General features: G+C 37.5%; 1 protein-coding gene across 1 annotated transcript in view; it reads right to left on the bottom strand.

Annotated features, from left to right (window-relative positions):
* The window catches only part of ADAMTS3 (ADAM metallopeptidase with thrombospondin type 1 motif 3), a 231,747-nt gene that overhangs the window by 108,098 nt on the left and 96,965 nt on the right, over nt 1–26,684 (bottom strand). The window contains exon 4 of the mRNA XM_008157465.3: nt 17,036–17,192. Coding sequence (XP_008155687.2) covers nt 17,036–17,192 — 157 coding nt within the window. The remainder of the gene's footprint in view (nt 1–17,035; nt 17,193–26,684) is intronic.

The raw sequence follows: 26,684 nt of genomic DNA, 5'->3' as shown, positions 1-26,684 counted from the left end.
CTGTATTAAAAAAAAAAAAATCTACTTTGAAACTATGTAAAATAAAATTAAATATGAGGAAAAGTAGAATACTGAATGATAAAAGAGAAAAGAGACCCTAAATAACTGATTGGAGATAAAAAGTAAAAAGGAGGCTACAGTGAGTATGACAGAAGCTAAAAGAACAGAAAACTTAAATAAATAATATGCTATCAAATGCCATGAAGAGGTGCAAGAGAACAAGTGCTGAGAAAAAAATATATTGAAAAAGATTTTAATGTTTTTATTTATTTTAGAGATTGAGGAGTGGAGAGAAGAAAGATGGAAACATTTATGAGAGAGAAACATCAATTGGCTAACTCCTGCACACACACACACCCCACCAGGGACTGAACCCATAACCTGGGCATGTGCCCTAACTGAGAATAGAACCTGCAACTTCCCAGGGCATGGGACGATGCTCACCCACTGAGCCATACCGGCTGGGCTCTATTGAAATTTTTAAGTGTTTTTCAGTATCTGGGGAGAACTATTTATGGACAGTGCTGAGGATCAGAGCCAAGCTAAGGGGGAGGTGGTTTAGAGGACTAAGTGATAAGCAAAACCATGAGGAAAATCAAAATAATATATGCTATGGAAGGAGCAAAACATATGTAAGATAGGAGGAAACAAAAACAAGTATGTTCTTTACAGAAATTTGGCAATAATGGTGTTGAAAACCAATAGCTACAAAGGGGCAAAAGGCCCTAATTCCAACCATATATTTATGAAGACAGAGAAGACGTATATCATCCATCAGTGCACTAGTTGTGTCTCCCAATTGGGTTCATAAAGATGAAAAAAATAAATACCTTTAGAGTAAGAGGAAGAAATGAAACGTGTGACAGATGCCATCGTGACTAAGCTCTACATCACAAATCTGCAGCACCCCAGGCTCTTCTGTGCTGCTGTCCCATTCCGAGTCTCATTCAACCACCATCCTCTGATGCTCCGACAAACTGTGTTATGAAGGCCCCTCAGACCACCAGCAGGAAACTTCATTACAAAGTCTGGGTTTGATAATCATCTGAGGTGAAAAGTGCTCTTTTGGATTATACTCCTTGGAATTTTCTCCTACAAATCACAAAGAATCTCTGACACTGTGGTTCTTCTTGTATGTCACACTGGCTGTCTTATGTACGATTTCATTTTTTACCTTCCTGACAAATTTTAGTTGAAAGATCCTTTTGTTCACTTTAAAAGTTCTTGCAAAACCTGAATTTATCATCAAATTAAGAGTGGGGAGAATATTTTAAGTTATTTTCCTTAGGCAAGATACACTACTGAGTATCAAAATCATTCATTCATTCATTCATTCAATCAATGTTTACTGAACACCTGTTCTGTGTTAGGCCCTGTGCTAGACCTTGCATAAGCAGTGTTGAACAAAGAGAGAAAATTGGGGTAATCCCACTTATTCTATGTCATGTAATTTGGGGGAGACTCAAATGAAATAAGGCTTATGAAAGAACTTTGAACACCATTAAATGAGATATACATCATGGTGAAAACCCTCGATCTGTGCTCCCCAATACAAGAACATCTAGTCACATGCAGCCCTTTAAATTTAAATTCACTAAAGTTAAATAAAATTAAACATTCAGTTCCTCAGTCCAATAGGCTACATATGGCTAGTGGTTACCATACTGAACCACACTAATGTAGCACATTCTCATTATCACAGAAAATTCTACTGGAGAACAATTTCCTGGAAGATGAAAGTAGAGACATGAGAGAGAGAGCATGTACGTGATACCAAAAGGAGAAAACACAAGTGATGCTATGATGAAAACAACAAACCACATGCTCAAGGAAATATGGTGGATGACTCTTACATGAGTATAAAATTAACATGAAGGGAAAATGTAATTATGATAAAAGAGTAGTAAGAGGTAAATTTTACTGAGTGCTTAGTAAGTGCCAGGAACTAATGCTAAATGCTTTACGTCAATATCAAAATAATCTAAAGAACAATCCTTTAAAACCCTTTGCACTCGCTTGCTTTTTTCTCGATTCCTTTATTCTACTCGGAATTTGATTTTTTAAATACTCCAGATTTTACAAAGCACGGCAGTAGAATAAAAAACTGGAGTTTCTTTTCATACAAACTTATTTGGATTTTTTTATATTTCAAATTATTGATACATTCAAAGAGTATAAAAAGAGCTGCTACCGATGCTAACCGTGTTGAGTCACACTCGACATCCGAGTGCAAAAGGTTAAAGTAAATACTACTTTTATTTATTTATTTATTTTTTTGCCTTGTAAATGAGGAAACTGAGGGACTGATCCGTAAGTAATTTGACCTAAGTCACAAAACTACTTAATAGTAAGCCTCTGGGCTAAAGTTATACTAAAGGGGGAAAATATTCACCCCATCAATAACAACTTAAACAGTGAGTCAATCTGATTGAAGTAGTTATTATCCTATACTAGTGGCCCAGTGCACAAAATTCATACACATTAAAAGGGAATTAATTAGAGGAAATATTTTAATATTGCTATTTGCCCTTTCTCTATAATAAGAGTGTCAGATGAAAGAAAATTAGTAAAATGTATATGAAAATCTCCCTCCTGTCAGAGTCTGGAATGCGCCATGGGACCCAGAGTCAAGTCCCCATGCACCCGCACACAAGTCAAAATTGCATAAGACCCAGACCTGGCCAGCCCCACCCCCAAACCCCACCAGGCAGGGGGTGCAGCCTCAGGTCCCCCGACAAGCCCCACTGGGGGTATGTGGCCTCAGGTCCCCTGGAGCAGCGGGGTGCAGCCTCAGGTCCCCCGGCCCAGTGCCGGGGCAGGGGGCACGGCCTGAGGTCCCCTGCCCTGGCCAGGCGCCACGCAGCCTCAGGACCCTGCTGATCAGTCATTACAGCGTGACAGTGTGACAATCATTTACATATTAATTCTTTATTATATAGGATAACAAAAGGGTAATATGCAGAATGACCATTCACAATGATGCACACTGACCACCAGGGGGCAGACGCTCAACACAGAAGCTACCCTTAGCCCGCAGGCCCCAATCGCCTGATCGGGGCTTGCTGGCCAACCTCTTGGTCCCTCCCCTGGCCGGCAAGCTCCGATCGCCTGATGGGGAATGGGGAACTGGGAGTGGGTGGCGGTGGAGGGGGCAGGGCCAGCTGCCGGCAGCTGGGGAAGATGGCCCTGATTGCAGGCCAGGCCTAGGGACTGTACCGGTGCATGAGTTTCGTGCACCAGGCCTCTAGTGTAACAATAAATCTTGAGGTAATATTTCTACAAGTGCCTTTTACACTTTTAGTACTAATGCCGCAGCTATTAATAATATCACCATACTATAACCCAGTGGTCGGCAAACTCATTAGTCAACAGAGCCAAATATCAACAGTACAACGATTGAAATTTCCTTTGAGAGCCACAATTTTTAAACTTAAACTTCTTCTAATGCCACTTCTTCAAAATAGACTCGCCCAGGCCGTGGTATTTTGTGGAAGAGCCACACTCAAGGGGTCAAAGAGCCGCATGTGGCTCGCGAGCCGCAGTTTGCCGACCACGGCTATAACCAATGTCAGTGCCTAAACTTCTCCTTCCTTAGGGATGTCTTCCTTTCTCCTGTTATTGAATCTTGATGCAAAACCTAGGTATTTTTCAATATCTTTTAAAACCCTCAAACACTGATATCCCTAAAGTTGTATAACATGTTTTCTAGATCAGTCATTATAAGGCGTTACTAGAGGCCCGGTGCATGAGATTCGTGCACTGGGAGGGGAGGGGTCCCTCAGCCCAGCCTGCACCCTATTGTAATCTGGGACCCCTTGGGGGCTGTCTGCCTGCTGGCTTAGGCCCGATTCCCCTAGGGATCAGACCTAAGCCGGCAGTCAGACATCCCTCTCGCAGTCCGGGGCTCTCACAGTCCAGGACCCCTCACTCCTTACCACCAGCCTGCAGCAGAGGTGGGAGAGGCTCCCACCACCACCGCTGTGCTTGCCCACCAGCCATGAGCCTGGCTTTTGGCTGAGTGGCGCTCCCCCTGTAGGAGCACACTGACCACCAGGGGGCAGCTCCTGCGTTGATTGTCTGCTCCCTGGTGGTCAGTGCACATCATAGCGACCGGTTGTTCCTCCGTTCAGTCAATTTGCATATTAGGCTTTTATTATATAGGAAGGTTTAGTTTTAATTGTATGTTTCTTTACCAACCTTTATTGAAGTATACCACACTCTTTGATGAGAGAGCATATATTGAGGACCTAATAAAAATAAAAACAATGTACGGTATATTGTATCAATAACATACTAGAGGTTTGTCTAAAACTCATCATTAATAAGTTCATATTATGTCTTCAGACTTTTTGAAGGCATAAATTATGGACACTTATTACATCTCTGATGAATGTTTTCATGTTTTCATAAGCTAGCTGAAAAAATATCTCTGTTTCCTTTTCTGTAAGATGGGAAATAGTAAAGATTGTTAGAGAGAAACATGTTAAATAGTCTTGCATACAAAATAGTAACTGCTTAGATTCTTGATTTCTTTAGTCTTCTAAAGACCCAGGTTGAAGATCTAATTTTAAAACTGGCTCAAGAGGTCAGATTCAAATGTTTGAGTCTGTCTTTATATAGGATATGCCTTGGCTAACCTTACTCTAAGAAACTTAACACAGTTGGACTATCTTCCTTTGGCTATGAAACACCTTTTATAGGAATGGCCGTTAAGGTGGAGTTAGAGTATGTGTGGAAAGGGGGTTGAACAGAGAATGTGTGTGATCCCATCTTAAAGCAACGTGTTCTTATGCTAATCAAAATATTCTTTCTGAAATAAACATATTCTGCCCCTATACCTAGAATATATAAGGGTATTCTCAAGGGACTAAATACTGAGCACTATGGTTTCCTATTCCCATTAGTTTTTCTGCTGTATATCACATTCAAACTGTCCTTTAAGCTTTAGTCACTGGATCTGGGTACCTAAAGTAAGAAACTGCCTTCATGACTGGCCTTATTAATTTTTCCTTTATTATTGCCAAGAACTGTAAAAGACTAAAACAGATGACCTCCCTATTTGTACTGAAGGAGGACTGGTCATGATACCTTTAACTTTCAACATATTATTATATCTAAGGACCAAAAGTTAGAAAAATCCTGAGAAGGTGAGTATATAAGCTCATGATAACTATACTACTATTTTCTGATTTGCATAAAAATCACTTATTTTAAATCATATAAATAGAGCATCAGGTTTTTATATTCACAAAGAGAATAAATTTGATTTCCTCTTTTAATCATGAATAAAATTCTGTGAAACTGGGGATAAAATTCTATATTTGCAGATATTAGTTAGAAAAAGAAAATAATAGTAAAGTAAAATTAAGACTCAGAAATTTGCTCAGTGGATAGAGCGTCGGCCTGCAGACTGCAAGGTCTGGGGTTCGATTCCGGTCAAGGGCACATACCTTGGTTGTGGGCATATCCCAAGTGGGAGGTGTGCAGGAGGCAGCTGATTGATGTTTCTCTCATCATCGATGTTTCTAACTCTCTCTCTCTCCCTTCCCTCTCTGTAAAAAATCAATAAAATATATATTTTTTTAAAAGACTCAGAAATTAGACATAAAAACATTGGAAATCTGAAGATTTCAAGGTTCTCGTGATTCAGGATGTCAAAGCTTTATTTGTGATGCATTTCAGATTGCAAATCATGTGGTATGTGTGCTTAAGTTATGGAGGTAACATTTATTTTTTCTGATATTAATTCCATTTGTAACCCTATTGTTTTTTGTCATTCCTTATCTGAAATTACATGTATAAAATGGGGGAGGAAAAAAATTCCAAAAAGAGGCATTTCAACAATCCCTTGATATTTATAGTTTCTATAAATACAATAATGTGGAATTACAACAAGGTGGGTCCTAGAAAGATGGTAATTTATGCAATCGGGATGATATCTGGGAAAGATCATGCTCATTCTTCTCTGCCTTTGTTGCATAGATGACCTCCTTGTTGATCATCTCCAAGCACTGACTGGAAGGCCTTGAAAGGAGGAGGAGGAAGGGAAGGGATAGAGACGGTTGGACACTAGGATTCTTGCATCAAGAATATAAAGCAACTCAATATTCAACTTAGGGAGTTCAAGTAAGATTTTCTAAAGAAAATAGATTCATAAGTGAGGCTGTCTGGAGAGAGAAAGGGTTTTCTAAATCCTTAGTTCTCACCTAATATATATCAACACTAGACCTGGATGGAGGTGGGAACTTAAAGGTCTTTTAATTTGTTTGTTTTTCCTCCTATGAGAGAAAGCTCGAGCCATAGTCTAAGTGATGAGGCTGGAGGAGTGAGGAAAAAGCACTTAGTTAGAGGAAGGAAAAGGCAACCTTGGCTCTTTTGACCTTAGACTGCTTCTGGGGCAAGGGGGACAGGCAGCCACGAGGAGACAGTACCCTTCAAGGCCACTTCTCAGAACAGAAGGGACACTGAATTGAAACTACAGATCATGGAGGACCTCCAAGGCCAAAGCTTTTTTTCCTGAACTATTTTGGGGACTCTGGAAGAACACCTCAAGGACTGCTAGCATTTAATCCCATCAGTCCGGTAGCAGCTGAGGAAGCCAGGGCCATGACTCCCCTCGGTTCCTGTGCTATAGGAACACAATGTCTGCGTTTCCTGGGGAGCCTGTTGCAGCTGCTAATCCAGGATCAACGCGATCCCTCAACCAAAGCTGTGGGAGGATCACACGGGCCGGGTACACCAGGTTCCTGGCCAGAACTCAGGGTGGTCTGCGGCACCTGGGAGAGCAGCCTCCAGTCAAGTTGAGAGAGACCTGCAGTGAATGCCAGCAGGGCTAGCAGCTGCCAGGCAGACAAGGAATATCAGCCCGGCGGGACCTACTCAGCCAGCCAAAGAAGCCCATGTACTGGTTAACATGTAAAACACATGTACAAACAAGATGCATTCCAGGATATAAGATAGCTGGGCTTTCTCCTCCCCTGTTTTTGTTTGTTCTTTAGTTTTCCCCACAAATATTTGTAAAGAATGAATATGTGCTACAATGTAGCCATTCTATTAATAAAAGGAAGGTCCATGTTCATAATTCCCACCACTTAAGAGTAAATTCTTGGCTTCCCATTTACTTATTTCTAATTAGAATACAAAACTTGGAAGTTCATTCAAATGGTATGAGTTGCTTTATCAAAGTTGTCAGAAAGTCACAAAAAGAAGAAACAGAGTGGAGTGATGCTCTTGTGTACGCTTTGAGTTGAGGTCTGAGTTGCAATATAGTGGGGGCCATATAACTAGGAAAGATAAAATACCCATGAAAGTTGGGTTTTTATTCAAAAATAAAAATCTGGGTGATTATTATAATGATTCTCTTGTCCATGCTTCAGATCTATAAAAATAATACTAGGGTATATCATAAATGTTCATTACTAATCTGGGTAAGTCTGAGAGGGCAGGAGGTTAAAACATTTCTTCCATTAATTTAAGAGCGTACTGGTGGGTGAAGGAAAGCTACCCGGAGGAACTCAGATGACAGCAACCCTATAACAAACATACAGATCCTTCTATTGGCTTTTCAAATGTTGGGTCATCACAAACGGAGAGAAGAATGTTGAAAGAGACAAAAGCAACAGACCTAGCCTGACTAACTTAATGATATCTCCTTGAAACATAAATAGGGAGGTGCGTTTACTATACCTAGCAGTGATGGCCACTAGGATTTCGCCCAGACTCAAAAACCGAGCCCAGGCTCATGAAATGAGAAACGACAATGTTTATTTACATCAAATTCCTATATTGGTTTTATCTATATATGCCATCCAAAATTGGAAATGAAGAATTTTAAAAGCCATTTTAATACCCTAATTTCTTCTTGTTAGAATTCTGTATAGTGGCATTTTATTAGTACTGGTATCATGGCAGGAACATAAAGAGAATCTGCTTTTATCACTCACTTTTCTCACTAAAAGGGCATTACACATTGATTTTTTAAATTTATTTTTAGCACATTGGGTAAGAATTGATAAAACAAAAACAAAACCTGCCAAAATTCTGAGGCAGAGGGCTGAAGATAAAATGCAAAGTTTCAGTACCACACAGACATTATTCTTGACACTTAAAGAACATACAGCAATTTATAAAGCACGCTAGAGAGAAACAAAACCTTCCATAGGAATTGGCTAAAAAACATTCAGAATTAAAGATTGTCTTTTGGCCTTTGATAAGAATATAGTCAAAGGTTTAGAATGTTTGATATTATTAATCAGAGCTCTGAAATTATAAACTAATATCTCACCTAAATACAAATAACACATTAATGTGGGGGGAAGATAAGTGGCCACAATAGTTCTGAAAGTTGAGAAGCAAGTAAACAAACAAAATTTGAACTCATACCTCATTCAGACCTGTCCAAGATAAACTGAGTGGCCAGATTATTATGATCTCTGAATGCATAATAATCTGGCCACTCAGTGTATATCCTATATAATAAAAGGTTAATATGCAAATTGTCCCCTTGACCAGGAGTTCAACCAGCAGGCAGGCCGGCCGGCCAACCACCCATGTCCTCTCCCCCTGGCCAGGCTGGCCGGACCCCACCAGCATGAATTCATGTACCGGGCCACACACACACACACACACACACACACACACACACACACACTGAGTGGCCAGATTATTATGCATTCAGAGATCATAATAATCTGGCCACTCAGTGTATTTTCCAGATACACCGTGAGGTATTAGAAAATGATACAAGAATATGTTGCATATAATTATTTATCTATAATAAACATATTCTCATTTAGGGAAATGGCTCCAAATGTTCCTAGAACAAATCTTTTTATCATACACAAAGTCCCAAGTTTAGAACTTTCATTAAGAACTTTTAAATTTAGGTATTTAGAGAAGATGAAAATCTGAGTAAAATTTCTGGTATTTAGAAAGAATAAAACCAAATATTAAGCTACTTGGCAGAATTCTGTATTAAAGGAGCATTTATTTTGACCTATGTGTGGCTCTTGCATTTTAATTCACAGTACCCATCATCTGATTTCAAACAATTAGCAAATAAAACTATTATTTTATGCTAAACTTATTTTTCCCCATTACTGCATTTCTCTTCAATATTAATAGCCTTCACCTCATCTACCAGGAAGATGCCTTGCAGAGAGACAGGGATAAAATGACCCTATAATGAAAGAGAGAACCGAGAAAAACACACCACAATCATGCAGGGGGGCTACAGGGGAAAACATTTTTGCAAAGTACCAAATGAAGACAAACAGAAGTGAATAACATTGATCATCATAAAGAAATGTTATATTTAAAGTTGAAGACTGACGAGCCAACAGGGAAAAGAAAATAGTCAATGACAGAAAAAATAAAATCTACTTTACAGCAAATTATCTTAATATCAGCCATATTAGTTAGAAATAATGAACCTCCAGAAACACTCAAATTCCTTACACAAATACTCCCCACTCACTAACATGAAAGTTTATAAGCTGTACATGAAAAGAAAATAAGTACAGGTTTGGCCATGTGTTTAAAGCAGGCACACTTGACAAGAGCACTGTCAAAATGTACTTAATATTTTACTTAAAACAGTCTATCCCTCCTAAGCAAAAATGGTTGACATGAATAAAGCCAAACACTAAAAGCCTATTTTTATAATAGGTTATATTTTATATTTAGAAATAATAAATGCATTTTAATTACTAACAAAATTTCTTCTTGGTATTAATTGCTCCCTCATGAGCCAACTGGTAGACAGTTGACCCTTGAACAACACAGGTTTGAACTACACAGTTCCACTTACATACGCAGATCAATAAACATGTACAGTAAATTTATTTTTCTCTTCCTTATAATTTTAATACCATTTTCTTTTCTGTAGCATACTTTATGGTAAGAATAAAGAATATAATACATATAACATACCAATATGTGATAATCAACTGTTTAGTAAAGCTTCCGGTCAACAGCAGGCTAATAGTAAAGTTTTGTAGGGAATCAAAAGTTATTCCCAGATTTCTGACTGCACGAGGGTTGGTGTCCCTAACCCCTGTGTTGTTCAAGGGTCTACTGTAGTTACTTCTGAGTAGGCAGTCATTTAATTTAAGAATTAAGATCTGGTCTAAATTATCTGCATTAGCTTTCTGCCCTCAGATAAATTAACTGCTTTCAATTGTACTTCAATCTCCCAGATATATCTGAAACCTTCCAATTCTTTTTCCATTAATGCCACATCAAAAACTAAATGGTAATTCAGCATCTCTGAATTGTCAATACTCTTTCCACTTCAATTCTTTATTGGAATATGAAGTTTATTTCATAAACAAATTCCTTTTTTTGAAACTGTTCATGAAGAGATAGAATAGCCCAGTAAGATATTTTAATAAAAAGTATTACTCTTATGTGTCACATATGAGAGCTCTTTAACTAGCACCCTGATTCCTGGTTATCTTATGTAATAATTCAATCTTCAATCGCCTCCATTTTGATCAATAATTGTTATAAATACCTATATTATAAAAGACAGAAAACCTTACTGAAAAGGAATGCAATAAATATAATTAGTATTTCCATATGAATCCAATAGTGCTAGCCTTTTTGAATGGCTGACCCTCAAATGATAAACTATACACAGTTGGGAAATTTTTATCATTTAACATCTACCTAAAAGAATGGCTGCTACTTAGCAGATCTTAATGATTTAGACATATTATGTTCCATGCTTCATTTAATTAAAAAAAATCTGCTCAATTTCATTTCTCTTGTTTGATATGTGTGTGTGTGCATGCATGTGCGTGCACGCATGTGTATTACAAAGCCTATCAATGTTTCTCTTTGGCCGGGGCATAGGTCATGAGAACTTGCAATTACAAAGGGTTTTAGCACCTATTGACATGTTTATAGATTCAAGGAAGGACTCTGTTCCTAGGACCCCTAAAATAAGGAATAGTCTTCCCATTATTCCAGTTCTTATTTCATAGTTTCATTCCCCAGCAACCAGGAGCAACTCCCAAATCATTTCAGACTTGTACATGTTTCCCACCTGGGACAAAGACTCCTTCACAGCGCCATGACAACCACACCAGCATCACAAGCACTTGGGTTCATGCAGGAAAATGAAAATCCTGAAAGGAAGCTAGGAGATAAAGGCTTACTATTCCTTGTTTCCCACTAGTAGGAAGTAATTACAAAAATTACTTTAACACAAAGCTTCTGGTGAATGAAGAGTTTGTAATTTGAAGGGAGAAACCTAAAGGCCTAGGGATTAAATAAAAAATATGAAAAGCTGATGATGTCATACAAGTAACAGCTCCCACACTCTAAATTAAACAGACTGCCTGAAGCTAACTTTCTTACTAATGACAATGTACACATTCTCAAGAGATGGTCAGGGGTGTATTTTGTTCTGTTTTGTTTTTTATCTTAGTTTAAACTGATGACTAATAAAATGCTGGAGGTGAACTTTATGATCTTTTAATGGTTTACTACACATGTTGTTAACAAGTAAAAATTCAAAGACCATAAAATCCTATGTAATAAAAGGCTAATATGCAAATCGACCAAACAGGGGAATGACTGGTCGCTATGATACACACTGACCACCAAGGGGCAGATGCTCAATGCAGGAGCTGCCCCCTGCTGGTCAGTGCACTCCCACAGGGGGAGCACTGCTCAGCCAGAAGCCGGGCTCATGGCTGGTGAGTGCAGCGGTGGTGGCGGGAGCCTCTCCTGCCTCCATGGCAGTCAGACATCCCCCGAGGGCCCCCAGACTGTGAGAAGGTGCAGACCATGTTGAGGGACGCCCCCCCACCCCCCCGTGAGTGCACAAATTTCATGCACTGGGCCTCTAGTATAAAATAATTTTGTCCAAACCAAAGATGCCAAAAATGGGTGTGAATTCCATACTCCCAAAGCAGGAATCAAAAAATAAAGTAAATTCAACTCTCCCTCCATAACAAAGTAGACAAGTTTCTTTATCATAAGCATGCCAAGTGCATGTTTGTTGTTAAATGAAAAGGGTGGTATTTTTTTGTCAGAAATTGACAGGGCTGTGTGTTATGAATACCTGCAAGTCCTGCAAGGGAAGAGAATATATTTTTTTTAATCCTTAACAGAGGACATTTTTCCATTGATTTTTAGAGACAGTGGAAGAGAGGGAAAGACAGAGAGAAACACTGATGTAAGAGAAACACATCGATTGGTTGCCTCTGCATGAGCCCCGACTAGGGCCTGAGCCTGGAAGGAGCCTGCAAATGAGGTACATGCCGTTGGCTAGAATTGAACCGGAGACCCTTCGATCTGCAGGCCTATGCTCTATCCAAACCAGCTAGGGCTGGAAGAGAATATTTATTCTACCAAATCTAAAAGTGCTTTAGGACTTATTTTTTAAAGAGTAACTCTAAAAGCAGAGCACTGAATCTGTGATTTTCTGAGTTCAATGTATGTTTAAACAGTTCTTCATATTTTTTCACATTTCAAAAATAATACAAATTCTCTTTTGAGAGTCAAGGAAAGGGAATCTGTGCAATATATGGGAATGGTTGCAGGTTGTTTTTGTTGTTGAGTTGTACCATACAATATACTATCTTCATTGGTTCAAAGTCATGACTTTTACTGGAAACCCAGATAAATCTTTTTTAGAGGAAGGAATAGAAATAGAAGTTAGCCTTCAGTCAAATGAAATAGTTTAGGGTTCTTGAATGTAGAAGAAAAATAATTTTTGTTTTCTTTTTAGTTCTTGTTTTTTTTGAGGACATAATTTCCTCCTCTCTTATAGTGATAGGAAGCAAACATCTTTCATGGGCTTCCACTTCTGTGCATTGTACACCTTCTATTCTCAATGATACAGAGTTGAAAATGAGAGATTAGAAGGCAAGCAGAGACATTCCAAGCATCCACAAGTCAATAGCTTTCACCTGACTCCGAAGCTAACCTTTACCCACCTCTATCAGAACATGCATATAAGGCCATTCATGCACTGAATCTGGGACATGATTATGAAAATATACTATGCACTTTTTACTTCACCCATTGTTCTAATTTATCTTCACACTCAATATGCCAAATGCATTCCCATTTGTCATTGCCCATCAAGCTTATTTCTATTTCTCATTTTAAATACCTGAAATCTAGAAAGATAATTCTCTAGTCTTCCTGATTAGAAGTTCAAGTCACCCTTGATCACTCTCTTTCTCTCTAAACCTAACATATATTCCAACAACCCCATCAATTTTACTTCAATCACAATCGAATCTGATTTCTCTCTATCTTGTTATTACTCACCTAGTTTAGATCAAAATGGGGTTTAATTTAGAATGCTTGTATCAATCTATAGACCTCAAATCAAAGGCAGTTCTGAGTTGCCAAGCTGACAAAGCAAGACACGTAGCCAGGCAATTACTGTGACAACAAGCAAAATGCAGAACATTTAATTACATGGGTCCTACCGATGAAACTGTAGGGTCAGAAGTTCCTTGCTTAGTTCAAAACCCCTCCTGATGACTTGCTGTCAGAGAAATTTATGAAGACCAGGGCCCTCAAATGTGTTTCTTTCTAAGTAAATCTTATCTTATGAATTTTTTCCTCTTCATATAACTTTTTAAGGAAAAACCTCATGTGTCTCCTAAATAACACCCTGAATTGATCCAGAAAAGGCACTATTTTATATTATACTATAGTTTTCATTTATAAGTCAATATACCTTTCTCTTTCTAGAATCTGTTCCGTTTTACATTTTAAAATAATGAAATGGGGTATGAAAATGTATTCTTAATTTTTAGCTGTAAAGTATTTAGTCCATGAAAAAGCTTGGTTCTCAGTCCTATGACCAGTAAGTTAAAAGAAGACTTTAAAAATTATAGTATGGTACACCTACAGTTCTGAATCTGAATCTCTTTTTGCCTTGGGAAGAGATTTACACTTCTAAAATATATGGTTACAATTTAAGATTCTCCAAAGGAGACAAATGATATCACCAGTAACTCAGTTCAATCAGAACTTCATAAATAAGAAAATAAAAATCATTAAGCTCATGCTAGGTTTTATCATGGAACATTCTAAGAAAACTGAATGGTTCTATTTTGGTTCAAGTTTCAAAATAATTGAGAGTTAATAAAGGAACCTCTTTTTCTTTCACCCATGACCACTAAGAACCTTTCCAAAATGTCATTACTCTCCTTTGTGGAATACTTCTACTGTAAGGCAATCGTCTCCATTCACAAGTGAAAAACTCAAAACAAACAGTCTCGGTGTCCGCATTATAAAATCTGGGTATGTTGATTTTGATACTATAAAATTTTAAATAATTAAAAAAATTAATAACTCAAATTAACTTAATCCCATTCAATTCTTTTATATTAATATGCCATGACTACTAAATTTCTCTAACCTAGCATCAAAAAAAGTATTAAACATATTATTTCTCACAATTTTTTTATTTTAAGAAAAAATAATCTTATCTTTTTCCCTGTAGTTAGCATACTAATAAAAAGTACCAGGGCTGCCCTAACCAGTTTGGCTCAGTGGATAGAGCATCGGCCTGTGGACTGAAAGTTCCCAGGTTCGATTCCGGTCAAGGGCATGTACCTTGGTTGCGGGCATATCCCCAGTGGGGGGTGTGCAGGAGGCAGCTGATCAATGTTTCTCTCTCATTGATGTTTCTAACTCTATCCCTCTCCTTGCCTCGCTGTAAAAATTCAATAAAATATATTTAAATAAATAAATAAATAAAAAGTACCAGGGCTGATATTTATAAAAATTCCAGGAATTGAAATGGAGCAATAGGATACACCTTGGTGAAACTATAGGTATGACAGATGGAGCAAACAGGATGACAGTCATAGTGACTAATCGGGTCTCCAGTCCTCCAATGTGATTCCACAACATGTGGGCTATGCTTTTTTTAAAATATATTTTTATTTATTTCAGAGAGGAAGAGAGAGGGAGAGAGAGACAGAAACATCAATGATGAAAGAGAATCATTGATCAGCTGCCTCCTGCACACCCCCTACTGTGGATCAAGCCTGCAACCCGGGCATGTGCCCTTGACAAGAATCGAACCCAGGACCCTTCCAGTCCACAGGCAGACACTCTATCCACTGAGCCAAACCAGTTAGGGCTGGGCTATGCTTTTCTTTTTTTTTTTTTTAAGATATTTAACAGTTGTCTCAAAAGAAATATTAGATATGATTAATATATAACAACCAAAACTACAGATAGTATCTTACTATATATTCTTTGACATAACCAGTCTTCTGATTTAGAATGGCATTTTTAAAACATGAAAATATAAATGAGAATTAACAGTAATGTATTCACGTGAAGACAATTAACTATTCAACTTTATCAAAATTCCTACATGTAAATCTTTTGCACAAAATAATAAGTACTAATAAATTAATAACAAAAACAATATCCAGCCTTGATTAAGCACCTGTTGTTATTGAGGGCTGCATCCAGCAATGTGCATATATCATTTCTAATAGTTATTACAATTGTGCAATGTATTTTAACTCTATTCACAGATAAAGAACTCAGAAAGGTATTAATCTAAGGTAAACAGAACAACTTGATGTTGTAGACCTACTACTTTCACTGTCTGTCTAATTATGGTGTCTTCTCTTTCTGTTAGATGGCAGTGACCCTCTAGGACAGGTGCACATTTCACAGTACTACATCTATTAATGCAAATCTTTTGTTTCAAATCAGAAATTTTTCGAAAAATTTTCAGGTCATATTCATTTTACACTTATTTTAAATTTTACGAGTCAATGAGACTAGCATATTAAAGGAAGCTGGTGACATCTGAAAATCAATATAATAACTAGGTAACAACTCAATAAAGAAGATAGGTAATTGCTCAATTAAGATTATTTATATCCTTGAAATCTCCCTAGGGGAAATTTCCATTATCTTTAATTCAGAAAGTTGGCCTGGCAAAAGTAAATATAGACTTTTTGAGATTTGGTTTAAAACATAGATTCCCAATTTTCCTTTCTCCCCCATATAAGAAACTTTTATACCCAATTTTATACCTAAGAATATCTCTTTAATGCCAAGTTACTTTCAGATTTCATTAAAACAAACAAAAATAGAAAATCTTCTTGTGCCATAATTTACTTTGATTTTAGTGCTCCAGACTATTTTGAAGTAGAATTCAACAAAAGCATTCAACTCAGTGTCTCGTCCACATGTAACAAGTTTTAGAAAACAGACCTTCAAGTCAAAAAGCATACTTATTTTCAAATATACCAATCACACTACTCTTAAAACAAAATATAACTCTTTGACATGTCAATATAACTATTATAAATGTTTTAAGTGATATAAATAAAGCATAATTTAGATGCTTCTAGAAAACACAAATATTTTCAAATTTTAATATAAGCTAGAAAAATTACAGTTTTAATGTGAAACTTTTAAAAGAAATAATAAATAAACACATTGGGGATACAAAAATGCACCGGAATAAAACAATGCCTATAACTTACATTCCTATATGCATTTTTATTTTTAAAAAAATTTTAAAGATTTTTATTGATTTTTAGAGAGAGGAAGGGAGAAGATGAGAGAGAAAAACATCAATGTCAGAGGGAAACATCGATCAGCTGCCTCCTACATGCCCCTACCAGGGATGGAGCCCACAACCTGGGCATGTGCCCTGACCAGGAATCAAGCCGGCAACCTTTAGGTGCACGGGATGATGCCCAACCAACTGAGCCACACTGGCCAGGGCACTATATTCATTTCAAAAAAAGAAAGCCATATTTCGTGTTTTATAAATACAAGGGTAGGCAAAGGAGGTTTAGAGGTGTGAGTAGGCAAAACACAAGGGTTTATTCTTATATTACTTACTGTATTATTTTCATACATACAAACAACCATAAACCTACTTTTGCCTGTATAAACCTCTTTTGCTGCCTCCACATTACACAAGAGCACATAACAATCACATTCTCTTAATTGATTAGAGAATTGTTTTCATCATTTCTTAACATTACAATTAATATTAAACCTTGTCAGAGACGCCTACCTCTGTAGTAGAAGTCTTTGGACATGTCTATGGGAGCCCGTTCTACTGCTGATCGCTTGTAGACAACATGAATCCTTCCCTTTTCTTCCTCCATCTGCTTACCTCTTTCCAAGGGTTCAATGAAATACTCATCATCATGACTTTTTATCATTCCAGCCTAGAGAAAGCATAAAATGTATTAATTTCTTAAATAAATTACCTCATGAGTAGTACCTTTTCTAAATTGTAAGAATTTAATTTGTGAAAAGTAATGCTTTTTATTTCCACTTTTGGCTATAAATTTAAAATTGTTTAAGATATTATGAGATATCAGTATTTCATATGAGGTATAAATTCATGAATGACAGGACTAAAAAATTCACTTAAGATAGAATAAGAACTTTAAATATGATAAGAATAAGAAAATCATACAAAGTATACATTTCGTCAAACTGCAAAAGAAGTGCATTTATATATTCTACTTGGTATTTTATCTCTAAAAGAACTCTTATGGAGCAAGTAAACCCCAGAAACATTTCTAGTTTCCTGTAACAACTCAGTATGGACCTTCTGTACATGCCTGTTGCCCTTTTTTAAAACTCATTTACATCTCACTTCCATACTACTATGCTAAGAGAGGAATAAGTCCCATAGTGCACTCAGTACATAAACTTATTTCGGCCTTTAATTAGACTTTTTACGCTTCATTGAAAACTCCAAGTTTCTATTTTTATTAACTTGAAAAACTAACTCACATTTGTTCTATCTTAATCTAACATCATGATTTTATATATTGCTTTCCTTCTCAAGTTTCATCCTTTCACACTGAAAAGATTATTCTTACATTTAATTCTTTCCACCTCTTTGTTTAGTGTCTTTCTGTTTCATCTTCTTTAGAAAATGAATGCTTATTTAGAAAACCCCAGGACTATATTCAGTATTACAGCAGAAGAGAAATGATGGTTTTGTTTGAAATTTGTTCTTAAGTATCAAGTCTACATTACAGTAAAATCGTTACATTTATCTACTTTAAAGGTCATATATTAATATGTATATTAATTTAAATTTCAGTATATTTATTTGAAAACAATGTTGAAAAAACAACATGTTAATGTGGAAATAGTAATTATTTCCAAAAAATATATCAGATCGAAAAGTTAGTCATATTTTTCTTCTCAGGCCCTTAATTTATTCTATATTTTCACAGGTCACTGGCCTTTATGGAACATGATGGGGGAGGGGAATCTCATCCTTTCTAATTCATGTTGGTCAAATATCTCACAAATCTGGTGTCAAGTAACACAGAAATAAAAGTTAGGTACACCTTACCAAATAGCATTTGTTCTCAGTAAATACAGCTCTGACTGTAGCTTTTCTACTGTAATCAAATCTGTACCCTCGCTCCTTTCCATTTGGACTTCTACCACCAACTACATACATGCTAAGCCTCACAGGGAAGTCTTAACAACTACAGTGTCTCCAGATGCTAATTTTACACCCACCTAGATGCTCTGCACATATAAACAGCCCTTGAACCTATGGGGCAATATCTTACAAAAAAACATCACCAGAGTCCTTTCACCACACTTAGTCTTTACGATCTTAAAGAAATTCTGGCTGTAACTAAAAAGAAAATTGACCTGAGGACTATTATGGTAAGTGAAATAAGCCAGCTAGAGAAAGACAAATATCACATGATCTCACTTATATGTGGAATCTAATGAACAAAATAAACTAACAAACAAAATAGGCTCAGAGGTATGGATGCATGGATCTTCTATTTCCACTGCCACTTTCTTTCTTTCTTTTTCATTTTATTTTTATTTTATTTTATTGTTTAAAGTATTACAAATAGTAGTACATATGTCTCCTTTTCTTTTTCCCCATTGACCTTCCCCCAGCCTCTCCTACCCCCCGGTGCATGCCCTCACCCCCACCCCCACCCCCCAGGGTCTTGCGTCCACTGGTTATGCTTATATGCATGCATACAAGTCCTTTGGTTGATCTCTTACCTCCCCCCCCAACCTTGCCAGTGTTCCCACTGTAGTTTGACTGTCTGTTTTATGTTTCTCTGCCTCTGTATCTATTTTTGTTCATCAGTTTATAATGTTCTTTATTATCCACAAATGAGTGAGATCATGTGGTATTTTTCTTTCACTGACTGGCTTATTTCACTTAGCATAATGCTCTCCAGTTCGATCCATGCTGCTGCAAATGGTAAGAATTCCTTCTTTTTTATAACAGCATAGTATTCCACTGTGTAGATGTACCACAGTTTTCTAATCCACTCATCTGCTGATGGGCACTTAGGCTGTTTCCAAATCTTAGCTATTGTAAATTGTGCTGCTATGAACAGAGGGGTGCATATATCCTTTCTGATTGATGTTTCTGTTTTCTACTCAATGGGCAAAAACTAAAACCATTTCCCCTAAGACAGGAACAAGACAGGGATGCCCACTCTCACCACTCCTGTTTGACATAGTATTGGAAGTACTAGCCATTGAGATCAGACAAGAAGAAGAAATAAAAGGCATCCAAATTGGAAAAGAAAAAGTAAAACTGTCCTTATTCGCAGATGACATTGAGGAGGCTAAAAGGACTAATTCCAATGTAACCCTGATATTTGGGGCTAGTGATCTGAATCCAAGCTAGTAAGCTCAGTGTACATTCCTGATAACCTATAATTAAGTCACTACCGCCTTCCCAGATACTAGTCTTGCAGAACTGGTTACAGAGGCCATTGGACTGTGGACAGTACACTGCCCAGAGTGAGGGCTCCTAACTCTGATGCCAGGCCAGACCACCAGATATGGCCTGGAGACCCCCAACACCTGGGGGCCTTCTTGCAAGGCCCAAGAAAAGGACCGGAAGCATAATCCATGCTTGTGGGACAAAGAGCACAGGGAGGGAGATATAAGGAAGGGCCCCATGCGTGTTCCTTCACTCAGATTTGGAAGGCTGTTCCCTGAGTCCGCTGGCGTTATTAAACAGTGTCCCTCCAACTTCCTCAGAAGCGTCCTTGGTCTTCTTGGTCTTCTGCAACAACATGATATTGTACATAGAAAACCCCAAAAACTCCATCAAAAACTACTGGACTGCCACTTTCTTAGTTACAGACCTCATCATTGCTCATTTGGATTACAGAAACTACTTCCTACCTTGAGACTCCCATAGATCATAATGATTCTCCCAGATGAATGCCTAACTCTGGATGGAAACAGTGGTCACTGAGGCATTCAGCAACTCTGAGCAAAGAGCAATGGCTACTGGGGGCACTTGCAAGTGATGGGGAGGGTAGTGAGGATTAGCCCACATGCCTTTGACATTTCTCCATACCTTCTATTGCAAATACTCAAACCCCAAGCTCCATGGTGTTACTTTCCCCTCTAGAACATAGGTAGAATGAAATTTAACACAGCTAAACCTCTCCCTTAGAAGGCAATTAAAATTTAAGCCAGATTGAGGTAATATTGTTGGCAAGGTAAGAGCTGGGTCATGTGACCTTCAATAATTCTATACAGAAAATCTGAGAGCCTATCCTTGTATTCATAATTATATTAATTTTTTTAAAAGTTAATTTTAAAAAGTACTGTACTACACACCATGATTAATAAAAAATTCTCAAAGACATGGTTTATTTGGCCTCCAACTGAGAGCATTCTAGTCAAATAAAATATATGCCTAAAGGTATTCAATAAGATGTGCTATGGAAAGTCCAGAAAGTGAGTGATATGGCAGTTAAGAATCAAATTAAGTGAGTGTTTTTTACACTCAAATCTTACTATGTACAGCAAACTATCAGTAGGAGCTGTTGATTTTACATCCAAAATTACCTAAAATCTGTTTTAACTGAAATCTCCCTAGTCTCCATCACAATAGGACTTCACTTTGGCCGTTGCTATTGTTCACACTGCCTCACATTTTCACAAAGCACAGCAGCCAAAACTGTTCTTTCAAAACATCACATTAATTTTAGATAAACTGGAATGTGGTAACAAATGGACCAAGCATGAATGAACAGCTCAAAAATCAGGTACTTCTTTCTTGCTCACATGAAAGTTCAGGACAGTTCTATGCCAGCTGACAGGAGGTTTGGTTCCACACAGACATGCAGGTGTCCAGGCTGATGGTGCCCTGCCATTTCTATACGGCTCCCAGGTTTGCCCAGTCAGAAGGGGAAACAGCAGAAGGAAGCCCACATGGGAGGGTGTTATGAGCTAGCCTTAGTCCGGTATTCACCACTACCACTTACTTCCATGGGTCGAATGCACAGCTAACAGCCAAGAGGGGCAGGAAATGGAATCTGGCTGCATGCCCAGGGAGAAAAGACAACTGGATTTTGATGAACAGATGGCAGTCTCAACCTCAAATAAAATCATGTCACTCTTTTGTCTAAAACACTTCAATTGCTTCTCATTGCACATATCACTTAAAACCACACTCCCTACCATAGCTTTCAAGGCCTGCATCAACTAGTCCTGTCAAACAACCCTCAAGCACTCAACTGCTAAGACTCCAGAATTAAGCCAAATAGCCTCTAAGTATGGAAGGAGCTATCACAAAAGCCACACTCCTTTCTCGCCTCACTACTGCCCCAGAATTAGGGGCCTGTTGTTCAGTTTAGGTTTTCCTTAGATGTTGTCAAGCTCTTTATAGCTTCAGGCCTTTGAAAGTCATTGATTCTGTCTAGAATTCCCTTCTCTCACCATGCCACATTTCCCCTTAGCTATTTTTTTCCCTCTCCAGGTCTCAGCTTACTTCCCTAAAAGTGATTTTCTTCCTCTCTTCCCACATAGACTAGGTGACCCCAAATAAATTAGGGCTCATCTTCGCCAATCATTCTGACTCAGGAACAGTGTGTCCTTTCTTCTCAACACAAATTCCAGGTTGTTTTACCTGAATGCCAAATTTATTGTTCTGCCTCCCAAGGCACTGTCAGTTCTCGAGGCAGACTTGTCTATCTTAATTCATCTTTGTCTCCTTAACCACCAGCACAATGGCTGGCACAAAGTATATTTTCAATACTTTTTTTTTATGAAAAATTACATGAATGAAGGATATAGTGAGGGGATAAAGAATTTTTAGGGACTCGTGGTGGTCTTGAAAAGGTGGGAGGATTGTCATGCTGGTGGTGTGACAGAAGGCATTAGAAGTGAGACAGCTCAGGCTTGAGCAAAGGATATGAAGTGCAAACGCCCAAGACATGCTTGAAGACAGTGAGTATCCTATTCACTCAGAGAACTGCAGGGCAGTTCTGGGAAACAAGGGTATGGAGAACTTATATTGCCTCAACCTACTATATAGGAAAGTGATAAAATCTGAACTCCTGACCGTGGCCTACAAAGCCCTATATGGCCTGGCCTTATCGATCTTTCAGGCTTTCAATGTTTTATACCTTGCTCTTTCTGCACCAACCACATGGGCCCTAGTCCCACAGTACTACCCCTACCTACATGAATTAGCTTCCCCTTCACTCTTATGCCCAGGTTGCTGGCTCGATCCCCAGTAGGGGGCGTGTCGTGCAGAAGGCAGCTGATCAATGATTCTCTCTCATCAGTGATGTTTCTACCTCTATCTCCCTCTCCCTTCCTCTCTGAAATTAATAAACATGTGTGTGTGTGTGTGTGTGTGTGTGTGCAATTTAAGAAAACACATATAAATAATTTAAGAAAACATTTCATTAATTTCCCTCTATGATACAGAGCCCTGCACATTGACCATTCTCTCATTCCAGGAACCAAATGGAAAATATACTGTATTTCTCAAATTATTTTCCAAAATTCAACACAAGTATGTAGGATATTTATGTTTAATAGAGCATTAAGCATATATTAAACTTATCTTTTAGTTAAGTCTTCACACAGGCCCTCAGACAGCATTTCAGAGGGGATTTTAGAAAACAATGATCTATGCCAGAAATCCAGCTGCATAATTCCCCTCTCGTCTGGTCAACTCTTCCAGCTCCATCACTCAACCCAAACACTGCCAAGAATCCAGAATGAAGCCAAATAGCCTCTGAGCATGGAAACAGCGATCACAAAGGCCACACTCCCTACTCACCAAGCGGGGTCTTCGAGCCATATTTGACACCCAATGCTATAAACCAGGTTAGAGGGTTTCCTAATCTTCGTCAGAGTGTAAGTGGAAGGGGAAAGTGAGCAGTGTGGGGCACAGGGAGTTTCAGATGAGATCATGTCTATGAGTGCCCTTATAAACGGTAAAGCCCTGCAACAAATATAAAATTCTAGTCTTTATAGGATGGTAATAATAAACATCAGTCACTAAGAAAAGACTAAACTGTGTTTGACTTGGTTTAAAATGAAAATCTGTAGAAAGTCATTTTAAAAGGAGTTCCAACAAGAATTACTAAGATTTTCTTGAAAATTCTGTGCCAGATATTCTAAAAAATGTATGCTTTGGAGACATTCCATTTATCATTGTGACACCCAAAATTATTTTACTGCAGTGATTCTCAAATCTATTAAGGCATGAGAGCAGAGCAAGGTAGCTTTTTTTTTTGCCAGGAAAAATGTGCCAAATAACGTAATAAATAACAAACTGAGGTTAACTACATATTAATTATGTTATGCTAAATTGGTTGCAATTTCAACATAACATAGAAAAGCAGTAATAAGTTTTAAATGTCGTTTCAGTTTTAAACTACTTTAATTAAACTTAGTAAAAGTCTGGGAGAGACACTGACAAAATATTATATTAATGCATGTGAGAATAAATGTACATGTAATATTGAAAACTCTCATTATACTTTAGTGGTACAACAACTATATCTTAGCTCACTAAAGTTCCATGAAAACACGTTTTGAGAATCACCATTTCACTGTGTTGCTTTCTCCAACATTTATTATATCAAGGTGCCATTTGAACACATTGCCTGGATCCATTTTACCTTTAGAATAGACAGATATTATTACATGAAGATGATTTCCAAATCTTTCCTGAACCTCAGGGGTATTGCAATGATATCCCTACAGCACAATGGTTAGGGAATGCAAAAACAGTTCAGAAGCCTGGAAAATAGAGGAAAACAGATTCCAATCTGTATTTGTTAACAAAACACTCTATTTATATTGAAGAAGCGTAAGTCTATGAAAGGCATTTGGATAAAATTCATGAAGATTAAAAAGTAGCTAAGCCAGTCAGTGTGTGTCAGTTGGTTGAGCATTGTCCCAATACACTAAAGAGGTCACAGGTCTGATTCCCTGTTAGGGCACATGCCTGGGTTGCAGGCTCCATCCCTGGTAGGGGGTGTGCAGGAGGCAACCAATAGATGTTTCTCTCTCATTGATGTTTCTATCTCTCTCCCTCTCCCCTTTTTCTCTCTCTAAAATCAATAAATACAATTTTTAAGCAACTAAAATATACCCCAAGCCTTCAATTATTTCAAAGGCAGGAAAAATTTTTACTCTTTTTGGACAGTCAGTATTTTATCAATATTTCTATAGTACTTTTTACTGTCAATATGTTATCATAATTTTTATGTGAATTGTGTTAGTGCTTGGAAATTAAGAGATGCTGAGAAGGATGTCAGCTAAACCAAAATATAAATCTGATAAACTCCAGATTTATATTGGGTTTGGCTGTCATTTCATTCAACAATGACCCTCTGAATGACTTCTGAGTCTCAACAGCATGTAACAATTCCCTGGAAATTGATAATACTAAAGGTATGTTTGCAGAATCTAGTTTATGAAGGGAATGAATGGGTCCTCCAGAAAGAAGGAAGAAAGGAAGGAAGGAAAAAAACAAGGGAGGGGAGGGAGGGGACAGAAGGAGAGGGGAGGGCAGGGGAGGGGAGAGGTGGGGAGGGGAGGGAAGAGGTGGGGAGGGGAAGGGAGGGGAGGGGAGGGGAGGGAAGAGGTGGGGAGGGGAGGGGAGGGGAGGGGAGGGGAGGGGAGAAAAAGGGGGGATTATGCCATCTTGAATCACAATTCAATTAATTGCTAAAACAAATGAATTAGTTACACTGGACATCACCAATTTAGTTCCTTAATTAGAGAGCATAATCTCCAAAACTCTGCTGCCTGATTCTTATAAAATATACATTGCAAAAAATAAAATTCTAGGAGAATTTCCCAAAGACTGAAAGATTTCCTATGCATCCAGTTTAGTTCCACTAATTTTCCCTAATCTCCATTACCAATCCCTGCCTCCATTAAGCCAGGCCTCCATTATTTGGGTCCCTAATAGGACTTTTTTTTTTTTTTTAATTCAACTGTACAAAGTGTTAACCTATTGGCCTATGATGAAAGAGATTACACAAAAAGAGACCCAAGAAAGCTCATTACTGTAATAACAATATGACTGTTGTTGAGGACCTCTCTCAATATTATAATCATATACTGTTTACTCTGTGAGAATCCAGGAAAAAAATACAAATAAATAAAATAAATCCTCTCATATTTTCGTAAAAGGCTTAGTTTTGCTTCTCCTGCATTTTTATTTTATAAATTCTGTGCATTATATAACTGATCAATATATGGCTTTTCATGGTAAGGCATTTTATCTAGTAATTTTTCCTGAACCATGAGAAGGTTTATGAGGACATAGAAGAAAATCTCTGAGAAAAAACTTAAATCAGATGACTAAAGCCTTAATAAGATCAAATGCTGCAAACATTCAATTTATTAACATGGCCAATTCAAGCAGAGCAATAGATGCCTTATGATTAAATCCTTGGGATTTCTTTTATGATCTTTTCATTAACATACCTAATTGTCACACTTACAGATAAGGTGAACCTACCTCATCTTAGCAAAAAAAAGGAGAAACCTAGCTTGGTTGACACAAGATTTGGGTTCTGGTCATAGCTTTGCTACTAATTAATATGACTTTTGAAAAGTAATTTACGCTTTTGGGGGCTCAGTTTCATAATCTGTAAAATTACAAAAATTTTACTAGATAATCTCTAAAGTGACTTCCAATTAAATTATCTTTCAATGTTAGAGTTCCCAGGAAAAATATGAATTTGACAAGCGATTGTTCCCTGCCAGTATCCCAAGACCCACTTATTCCCATGATAAATAACTTGAGATATGATCATAAGACTAACATAAAGTAGGTTGCAAACTTTAGTGTGCCAAAGAAATTAGGTCCCAACCAGAGAGACTTTTCCGTGTTTCAACTCCAGAGAGCCTGATTCAAAAAGACTGGGATGGGGATCAGAAATCTGCAGTTTTAACAAGCATTTCAGATGCTGCAAATAGTAGTAGTCTGGAAATTATAATTTGAGAAAAACTGCCTAAAAAGTAATGTGCCAATCAAAATGACTTTTTGGATATTTATTCCCTTACTCCAAAACAAATTTTAAAAAGATGACTATTTAAAGAAAACATGAGTAAATGGAACCTATGAATTGAACTCTATGTATATATACATTTCTCAGGTTTTTAAAAGTTTTCGGAATGAGTCAGGGTATCTTAAATTAAGTCATAAGGAACAAATTAAAAATCATATTCTTTCATTCAGAAGAAAATAGATTATCTACTAACAGCTGTCACAGAAGAGAAAAAGCTTTATAAATTCCAACAATTAAAAAATAGTTTAAGGGAAATGTAAAATCCAAACGAAACTAACTTTTTGATCTTACAAATTATTCAAAATAGCATTATAATACATACCAAAGTACATCATTATTCCAAACCTTCCTCAG

The sequence above is a fragment of the Eptesicus fuscus genome, chromosome 2 (assembly GCF_027574615.1).
Source record: "Eptesicus fuscus isolate TK198812 chromosome 2, DD_ASM_mEF_20220401, whole genome shotgun sequence".
In the NCBI taxonomy this organism is placed as follows: domain Eukaryota; kingdom Metazoa; phylum Chordata; class Mammalia; order Chiroptera; family Vespertilionidae; genus Eptesicus; species Eptesicus fuscus.
Note: the sequence above shows the minus strand (reverse complement) of the source record. Positions and strands in the feature narration are given on the sequence as shown.